The sequence below is a fragment of the Drosophila tropicalis genome, unplaced genomic scaffold, assembly GCF_018151085.1.
Source record: "Drosophila tropicalis isolate 14030-0801.00 unplaced genomic scaffold, ASM1815108v1 contig_878, whole genome shotgun sequence".
Classification (NCBI taxonomy): domain Eukaryota; kingdom Metazoa; phylum Arthropoda; class Insecta; order Diptera; family Drosophilidae; genus Drosophila; species Drosophila tropicalis.
This window is the reverse complement of record NW_027173374.1, coordinates 4,178,419-4,187,805: the sequence shown is the minus strand read 5'-3', so window position 1 is coordinate 4,187,805 and position 9,387 is coordinate 4,178,419. Positions and strand designations below refer to the sequence as shown.

Here is a 9,387-nt window from a genome sequence, read left to right as displayed (position 1 = left end):
CTGAAAAATGCACGGTCACATCATTATCGAAAGTTATCGAAAGTTATCGGCGCGATTTGAGTAAACGCGCGAACGCGTGAGTAAACCACTCGAACATGTTCGAGTTCGTGAGTAAACCGCTCGAACATTTTGAGTAAGCGCGCGAACATGTTCGAGTTCGTGAGTAATGTTGTGTTTATATGTTTGGCTTGTGTTTTTTCGCGCTGTTTATAAATTCATAAAAATTTAATTATTAAATGAAAAAATAATGGTTAGGGAAACGCGCAATTCAACCATATTGCGCTCGCATTTCGCAATAACGAGGCGACCAAGGGAAAAGGAAAAAATTGACCCCATACCAGCGACAACAACAGCGGCGTCTCCTGTATCCAGGCAATGGAAGTCTATGAAGAAGTGCGTGGTGAAAATCAAACGCCTTAAAAGTCCCACGAATTCACATAAAAACCATCACGTTAATGATGCTTCGAATTTGGGTGATACTATGTTTGATCCTGATCTGGTACGGAACTCCACCATGGTATTTCAGACAAGTAAGACTAGAATATTCGAATGATTTAAACATAGAAACATAATCTTAATCCGATTTAATTTGTAGCGCCTTGCAAAGTACGCCTCAAACGTACAAAATTAACAAAGACCCAGACTCCAGGAGCAGAAGCAAAAGACCAACAAACTAGCCGAGAGCCTAGATTTTTCCATAGAGATCAGCCACCGATTCGAACAAGATCTTCAGTGACTCGTAATGTCTATGAGTTTCTTTCTGAATCTCAAATCGAGGACCCAGAGGAACACAAAGATCCAGCTGAGGACATAATTAAGAAAATGGTCGATGATGGAAGGGCTTGCATAATGACGCGAACTCGGAAGGCAGGACAATTTCGAGCTAAGCCTGTTAAAAAGAAAGTCCGGGTTGTGGGCAAAAGAAGACTGTGTTCCTTGGAAGATGCCCGCCCTGCAGTATCAATTCCTGAAAAACGACAACCGGCCGTGTCGCCCATCTACGAACCCAAAGCTGATTCCACTGATCAACAAACGCCGTCGCCACCAATTTCACATAAAGTACCTCAGATCATGTCACCCATCTACGAACTTGAAGGGGATTCCAATGATCAAGGAACATTCCTGCCGCCCGTCACACCAATTTCTCAAAAGGCTCCTCAGGCTATGTCCCCCATCTACGAACTGGATGCTAATTCCAGTGAGGAAGATGAACCGAATCCCATTCAAGTGTTGGCACAAGTGCATGTTCCCAGTTCAGAAATACATCAATCTGTGACAGAGCCCTCAGCCTACAGCCATTTAGCGCGTTCGGTTATTTTGAATCAAACTCAAAGTCATAATAATTTGACATCACCTTCCAAAAGGCGACAGCAATTGGACTTGGTGCGACAATATATAAGCACTCCCATTAATGGCAAAAATGGAAAAGCAGTGACTACTACAATTTCGCCAATTCCCACACAGGCTGCGGGCAAAGTTGTTAGTTCAGCCGGAGGAGGTTCTTCGCCTTGGCGGGTTTCCCAAGAGTCATCGCTGCCAAATACATTTAGATTTGGATTAAATACATCATATTTGCCTTCATTCTCCAGTGACCATCAACCGAAACGACATGTATACATACCAGATGAGAACTGCCAACGGGCTCTATCTTCTGATTGTCCAACACAGGAAGAGATCAGGAACAACTCAAATGGAGAAAACATGCCTCCAGTGGCTACTCCAGAAGGCAATGAAAACGTAGAGAACATAGTGCATTTGCCAAATCCCAGGAGGACGTTGCAAAATCGCATGCCACTTAAAGACATCAACATTTTGGAGGTTGTCCACCTGCCGTCATGGAAAAAGAATCCACTAAGTCAGGCAACGCCTTCAAAAGATGAATCAGACCTTAGAGATGCAATATCACCAATGACTCAAAAATCCAATTCTAGCCAAAGTCGTCGCGAAAGCCGTAATCTGTTTGGTTTTGAAGAGTTTCTGGATCCAAATGAGCATTCCCAACGTGAAGTGCAGGCCACAGCTTTAAATCAGGATCAAACACTTAATGATAAACTCCAGCGAATGAAGAGATTACGTCCGGTTGACCGGGATTTTCCACAGGTCGCTTCAACACCTCTGCGTTATGGCTATGATAATCAACTGCAGCAGCGTAACATAAGACAGATGCTGTGTTCCACGATGATTGCTCCAGTATTCCAACCACCTCCACGCAATATAGATGATTCAGTAGGATTGTTTTCGGAGACACAACCTGATCCCGAAGCATCATTTGACCACAAGGTAATTCACAAAAAGGACAATCAATATTTGCATCTGTTTTCCGTCGGCATTGCCCACAAACATCAATGTCGAAGTTGAATCTTTGGTGCTAGATTAATTCAAGATCTGGAACATGTTATTTGTTTTGATTGAGCTAACAGGGCCGCAAAGATTAGAGCTTATCTTTGTACGGTAGTAAGCCGCTCACACATAAATTAAAAAAACACCAAATTGTGTCATTATCTAACTTTTTTAATTATATATTCCTCAGAAACCGAGAAGAACCTACGTTCAGGAGCGACCCAAACGCAAACGAAAGCAACGCGTTAAAGTTGTATTCATTGACACCGATTCTTCCGAAAACGACGATGACGAGGAGGACTCGCTTGAATCTCCACAAAAATCAGATAAAAAACGAAGTCGCAAAGATGCCGAGCATGAGGCCAATTTAAAGGAATTTGTTACCAGTTTCAATAAGCAATGCGAGGAAGTGGAAAAGTTTCCAGTGATTATCGAATAAGAAAAATTGTTTTTTTTTTTTTTTAATTTTTCAGTTTGAAGAGCAACTGATGCTTCTTTGTTTTTAAAAGAAGACAGAAAATTTATCTTTTCTACTCGCATTTCGCTCTTTTCGCGAAGCAATTTTCCCCCCTATTAAATTCGGATTTTAATGAAAGGATTCTTTCTTTCGAAATAAATAATAATTTATTGAAACAAATTTGTTGCTAACTTAAACTATTATTTTGCTTATTTAGTTATAGGAACTATAAATATTGAATAACTTAAATAATATCAAAATAATATTAATAGTCTCGAATACTATGACGTAACTAGAAAATTATATACAGAATTACAGATTCTTTAAGACTTAGTCGACCTCCTCCACTGTGGGTCCGGAGCGACCACCGAATCCTCCAGCCTGTTGTCCACAGTTGGCTCCAGCTGTTTGACCCTGCTGATGCATTTTTGTCATTATGGGCGAACAGTGTTTCGTCAGCTCCTCCAGTTTGTGATCAAACTCCTCCTTTTCGGCTGTGGTATTTGAATCCAGCCATTTGACCGTCTCGTTACACTTTTCAATCACGGAGGACTTGTCGGTCTCGCTGATCTTATCGGCACTGGCCTGTTCCACAGCCTGTTTCACGTTGAAGACGTAGGTCTCCAAACTGTTCCGAGAAGAGATTCGTTGACGCTGTTTCTCATCCTCATCGGCATAACGCTCTGCATCGTTTACCATTCGGTCAATATCTGCTTGCGACAGACGACCCTTGTCGTTTTTGATGGTGATATTCTTGGCCTTGCCCGTGCTCATCTCCTTGGCGGAGACATTGAGAATTCCATTGGCATCCATGTCGAAAGTAACCTCTATTTGAGGAACACCTCTGGGCGCTGGTGGAATTCCAGACAAGTCAAAGGTTCCCAAAGCATTGTTGTCCTTAGTCATCACCCGTTCGCCCTCGTATACTTGGATAGCAACTCCAGGCTGATTATCGGCATATGTTGAGAACGTTTTGGTTTGCTTGCAGGGAATGCGGGAATTGCGTTCAATCAATTTGGTCATAACTCCACCAGCAGTCTCTATGCCAAGAGAGAGTGGTGCCACATCCACCAGAAGAACGTCCTGGATCTTGCCGCTCTGGTCGCCACTGAGAATAGCAGCTTGAACAGCAGCTCCATATGCGACAGCTTCGTCTGGGTTGATCGAGAGGTTCAGACTCTTTCCGTTGAAGAACTGTTGGAGCAGGCTTTGCACTTTGGGAATCCGTGTGGAGCCGCCCACAAGCACTATGTCATGGATTTGACCCTTGTCCATCTTGGCGTCGTTCAGAGCCTTTTCCACAGGCTGCAGAGTGTTGCGGAACAGGTCGGCACACAGCTCCTCGAACCTGGCACGACTAATTTTAGTGTAGAAGTCATGTCCCTCAAACAATGCATCCACTTCTATAGTAGCCTCGGAGCTAGATGACAGAGTACGCTTGGCACGTTCAGCCGCTGTCCGGAGTCGTCGTAAAGCTCTGGGATTGGAGCGCATATCCTTCTTGAACTTGCGCTTGAACTCTTCTGCCAGATGTGTCACCAATCGGTTGTCAAAGTCCTCACCGCCAAGATGTGTGTCACCGGCGGTGGCCCGCACCTCAAACAGAGATCCTTCGTCAATAGTCAGGATAGACACATCGAAAGTACCGCCTCCTAAATCAAAGATCAGCACATTGCGCTCTCCCTTTAGGTTCTTGTCCAGACCATAGGCCAATGCTGCCGCAGTTGGTTCGTTTATGATTCTGAGCACATTTAAGCCAGCAATATGACCCGCATCTTTAGTAGCCTGTCTCTGGGAATCGTTAAAATATGCTGGCACTGTGATGACTGCATCTGTAATGCTCTGGCCTAAATATGCCTCGGCTGTCTCCTTCATCTTAGCCAGCACCATCGAGCTTATCTCCTCGGGGGCAAAACGCTTCGATTCGCCCTTAAATTCCACTCCTATTTTGGGCTTGCCTCCATCGCTGACCACCTTGAATGGCCAGTGCTTGATGTCCTCCGCAATCTTGGGATCGTCGTACTTTCGGCCAATCAGACGTTTGGCATCGAATACTGTGTTTCTTGGATTCATGGCCACCTGGTTCTTAGCGGCATCGCCTATCAGACGCTCCGAGTCAGTGAATGCCACATAGCTTGGCGTCGTCCGGTTACCCTGGTCATTGGCTATAATCTCCACTTTTCCATGTTGATAGACACCCACGCAGGAGAACGTGGTACCCAAATCTATTCCAATAGCTGGCATTTTGTTTCTTCTTGTGGTTTTTTTTGAATAGTTTTCTTCTTGGCGTTGATGATTTCTGTGATTTTTCTTCACTTGGTTGTTTTTCACAATTTCTTTTACTTTTCAAATACTTTTTTACTTCACTTTTAAAACCTTTTATTATTTTTGCTTGTTCAGCAAGTCGCTTTTCTTATCTTTTGTTTGTTTTTGTGATGTTATCACTTCGCTTGTTTGAATTGAATTGCTGCGAAGAGAAATTGTCGGCCCTATTTATACCCGGACACTCTCTTTTCGAAATTTCGAGACGCTCTCGTCTCGTACTCTCTCGAACAATCGGCAGATGTTAACAAGTGTGAGTGAGATGGCACACCTTACCCCTGCGCTAAGAGCAGAATATTCTCGAAGTATCTGTTGCTCTTTTTTTGCTACCTACCTCAACAATTGTTCAAATTTAACACTTTCTAGAAGTTTTGATAAAGAAAATCTTCAATCAATTTTCCACTGACTTTTGATATTCATAAGAATTCTCACAGAAATTCTATTTTTAATTTTCTTACGTACATCAAATATTCTATTTTTATTGGAATCACGTAAAAATTGTTTTCCACGGTTTTCCTGCCAATTGCTGAAGTCTCTCATCAATATAATAAACATCTTAATTTAAGCATCATACACAAATAATGAATTGTCGACTTTTTTCATTTGCGTTTATTAATGTATTAGTGGAACCTAGAATTTTTATTTCAAATAAAACTCTCATATAATGGGTCAAAAATTATATTTTAAAGTGTCATCCAATATCAAAAAAATAATTTAATTCGCTTTAAAAGATTTTCCACTAGTTTTAGTAATCCTAGATGTGTTTATTTATTTATGTAAATATGTACATATGAATGTACCTACTTTTGTAAAAAAAAAAAATTAGTTAACTTTTAAGCACTAACGGTGGCTTTGCAAAAACCAAGATAGTTTCAGTACGGTTACTAACAATTCCGGTTTCTGACCGTAGCCCATTCACTAAAACATAAGATGCCACAGATCCATAGACAATGAAAAATCGTTGCCAAGCCTCCTCAGCAACAGATTTGATACACGTGAGCTGAGATCAAGAGATTAAATCGACACAACTACTAGTAATTAATATGTATAAAAATAACTAAAATGAGCAATCAAGTATTGAGTTTTTCAGAGTAAACAACATACATACATGCATAACTATCTAATTTTAAATTTAAAAAATTTTAAGACCTACCTCAAAAAAAGCAAAACATAAATAGAGGGCCACAGATACTTCGAGAATATTCTGCTCTTAGCGCAGGGGTAAAGGTGTGCCATCTCGCTCACACTTGTTAACATCTGCCGATTGTTCGAGAGAGTACGAGACGAGAGCGTCTCGAAATTTCGAAAAGAGAGTGTCCGGGTATAAATAGGGCCGACAATTTCTCTTCGCAGCAATTCAATTCAAACAAGCGAAGTGATAACATCACAAAAACAAACAAAAGATAAGAAAAGCGACTTGCTGAACAAGCAAAAATAATAAAAGGTTTTAAAAGTGAAGTAAAAAAGTATTTGAAAAGTAAAAGAAATTGTGAAAAACAACCAAGTGAAGAAAAATCACAGAAATCATCAACGCCAAGAAGAAAACTATTCAAAAAAAACCACAAGAAGAAACAAAATGCCAGCTATTGGAATAGATTTGGGTACCACGTTCTCCTGCGTGGGTGTCTATCAACATGGAAAAGTGGAGATTATAGCCAATGACCAGGGTAACCGGACGACGCCAAGCTATGTGGCATTCACTGACTCGGAGCGTCTGATAGGCGATGCCGCTAAGAACCAGGTGGCCATGAATCCAAGAAACACAGTATTCGATGCCAAACGTCTGATTGGCCGAAAGTACGACGATCCCAAGATTGCGGAGGACATCAAGCACTGGCCATTCAAGGTGGTCAGCGATGGAGGCAAGCCCAAAATAGGAGTGGAATTTAAGGGCGAATCGAAGCGTTTTGCCCCCGAGGAGATAAGCTCGATGGTGCTGGCTAAGATGAAGGAGACAGCCGAGGCATATTTAGGCCAGAGCATTACAGATGCAGTCATCACAGTGCCAGCATATTTTAACGATTCCCAGAGACAGGCTACTAAAGATGCGGGTCATATTGCTGGCTTAAATGTGCTCAGAATCATAAACGAACCAACTGCGGCAGCATTGGCCTATGGTCTGGACAAGAACCTAAAGGGAGAGCGCAATGTGCTGATCTTTGATTTAGGAGGCGGTACTTTCGATGTGTCTATCCTGACTATTGACGAAGGATCTCTGTTTGAGGTGCGGGCCACCGCCGGTGACACACATCTTGGCGGTGAGGACTTTGACAACCGATTGGTGACACATCTGGCAGAAGAGTTCAAGCGCAAGTTCAAGAAGGATATGCGCTCCAATCCCAGAGCTTTACGACGACTCCGGACAGCGGCTGAACGTGCCAAGCGTACTCTGTCATCTAGCTCCGAGGCTACTATAGAAGTGGATGCATTGTTTGAGGGACATGACTTCTACACTAAAATTAGTCGTGCCAGGTTCGAGGAGCTGTGTGCCGACCTGTTCCGCAACACTCTGCAGCCTGTGGAAAAGGCTCTGAACGACGCCAAGATGGACAAGGGTCAAATCCATGACATAGTGCTTGTGGGCGGCTCCACACGGATTCCCAAAGTGCAAAGCCTGCTCCAACAGTTCTTCAACGGAAAGAGTCTGAACCTCTCGATCAACCCAGACGAAGCTGTCGCATATGGAGCTGCTGTTCAAGCTGCTATTCTCAGTGGCGACCAGAGCGGCAAGATCCAGGACGTTCTTCTGGTGGATGTGGCACCACTCTCTCTTGGCATAGAGACTGCTGGTGGAGTTATGACCAAATTGATTGAACGCAATTCCCGCATTCCCTGCAAGCAAACCAAAACGTTCTCAACATATGCCGATAATCAGCCTGGAGTTGCTATCCAAGTATACGAGGGCGAACGGGTGATGACTAAGGACAACAATGCTTTGGGAACCTTTGACTTGTCTGGAATTCCACCAGCGCCCAGAGGTGTTCCTCAAATAGAGGTTACTTTCGACATGGATGCCAATGGAATTCTCAATGTCACCGCCAAGGAGATGAGCACGGGCAAGGCCAAGAATATCACCATCAAAAACGACAAGGGTCGTCTGTCGCAAGCAGATATTGACCGAATGGTAAACGATGCAGAGCGTTATGCCGATGAGGATGAGAAACAGCGTCAACGAATCTCTTCTCGGAACAGTTTGGAGACCTACGTCTTCAACGTGAAACAGGCTGTGGAACAGGCCAGTGCCGATAAGATCAGCGAGACCGACAAGTCCTCCGTGATTGAAAAGTGTAACGAGACGGTCAAATGGCTGGATTCAAATACCACAGCCGAAAAGGAGGAGTTTGATCACAAACTGGAGGAGCTGACGAAACACTGTTCGCCCATAATGACAAAAATGCATCAGCAGGGTCAAACAGCTGGAGCCAACTGTGGACAACAGGCTGGAGGATTTGGTGGTCGCTCCGGACCCACAGTCGAGGAGGTCGACTAAGTCAGAGAGAATCTATTCCCAAATATTTTTTAGTTTTTGTTTTAGACTGATGAGAGTTTATGGTTTTAATCATACCTGAAACCTTTAAAAATTGAATCCATTGTGTTATAGACCTAAGTTAGCAACAAATTTTAAAAATAAAGTATAAAATTATTATTATTGTCCAAAAATGTAATGTTTGAAATACTAGTGGCTAAAAATAAGACATTCATAAGGCTAAAAAAAAAAAAAATTTCCTAGAAGCAAAGGCGTTCTTTTACAAAGGATTTGAAATGGATTACAGTTTCGTGAGTATCTATTACATACTTACATATGTGTACCATAAATTAATTCCTCTTTGGGCAGGGTCACTTTAAATGATAGTATTGTTCATAATTACATTTACCATCTATTACTTAGACTAGAGAGGTAATTTAATAGTTTCCCATTCTTGCAATTGGTAATCCAATTTACACCAGATTGTAAAAAAGTGGTATTTCGGCTGGGTAGATATTCTATCAGATTCGGATCGACAGAAGTTATCTTTGTATTTCGTATATGTATCTAGTACAGAGATTTTTTGGTAGTTGTTCGATTGATAAGTCTGTTAGACGCAGTATATGCTGGACCATAAATATGTTTTGCCTGATCTCGGTAGGGTTCTGGTTCAACATTCGTTTTACAAACGATGATTTCAAATAATATGACAGGAACATATATGTATATAACATCTAGCCGGCCGCTAAATTGTGGTTGTTTACAAATACGATGGCTACAAACTTGAACTGTGACTACTTCA

At 42.3% G+C, this 9,387-nt stretch overlaps 3 protein-coding genes and 1 non-coding gene across 4 annotated transcripts; 3 read left to right on the top strand and 1 right to left on the bottom strand.

Moving 5' to 3' along the window:
- The first annotated feature begins 161 nt into the window (after window positions 1-161).
- Window positions 162-2,977, top strand: dmt (dalmatian). Its single transcript, XM_068299642.1, has 3 exons — window positions 162-530; window positions 596-2,280; window positions 2,531-2,977. The coding sequence occupies exons 1-3, from the start codon at window positions 248-250 to the stop codon at window positions 2,777-2,779; spliced, it is 2,217 nt and encodes a 738-aa protein (XP_068155743.1). The 5' UTR covers window positions 162-247; the 3' UTR covers window positions 2,780-2,977.
- Window positions 2,307-2,472, top strand: LOC137586008 (small Cajal body-specific RNA PsiU1-6). The gene has a single exon (XR_011033668.1). It is a non-coding gene; the product is annotated as a small Cajal body-specific RNA PsiU1-6 (non-coding RNA).
- Window positions 2,939-5,251, bottom strand: LOC137584310 (major heat shock 70 kDa protein Ba). Its single transcript, XM_068299643.1, has one exon. It carries the CDS (start codon window positions 5,039-5,041, stop codon window positions 3,128-3,130), a length of 1,914 nt encoding a protein of 637 aa, XP_068155744.1. The 5' UTR covers window positions 5,042-5,251; the 3' UTR covers window positions 2,939-3,127.
- Window positions 5,252-6,485: 1,234 nt separating this feature from the next.
- LOC137583985 (major heat shock 70 kDa protein Ba-like) lies at window positions 6,486-8,779 on the top strand. The gene has a single exon (XM_068299190.1). It carries the CDS (start codon window positions 6,696-6,698, stop codon window positions 8,607-8,609), a length of 1,914 nt encoding a protein of 637 aa, XP_068155291.1. The 5' UTR covers window positions 6,486-6,695; the 3' UTR covers window positions 8,610-8,779.
- The last annotated feature ends 608 nt before the right edge of the window (window positions 8,780-9,387 follow it).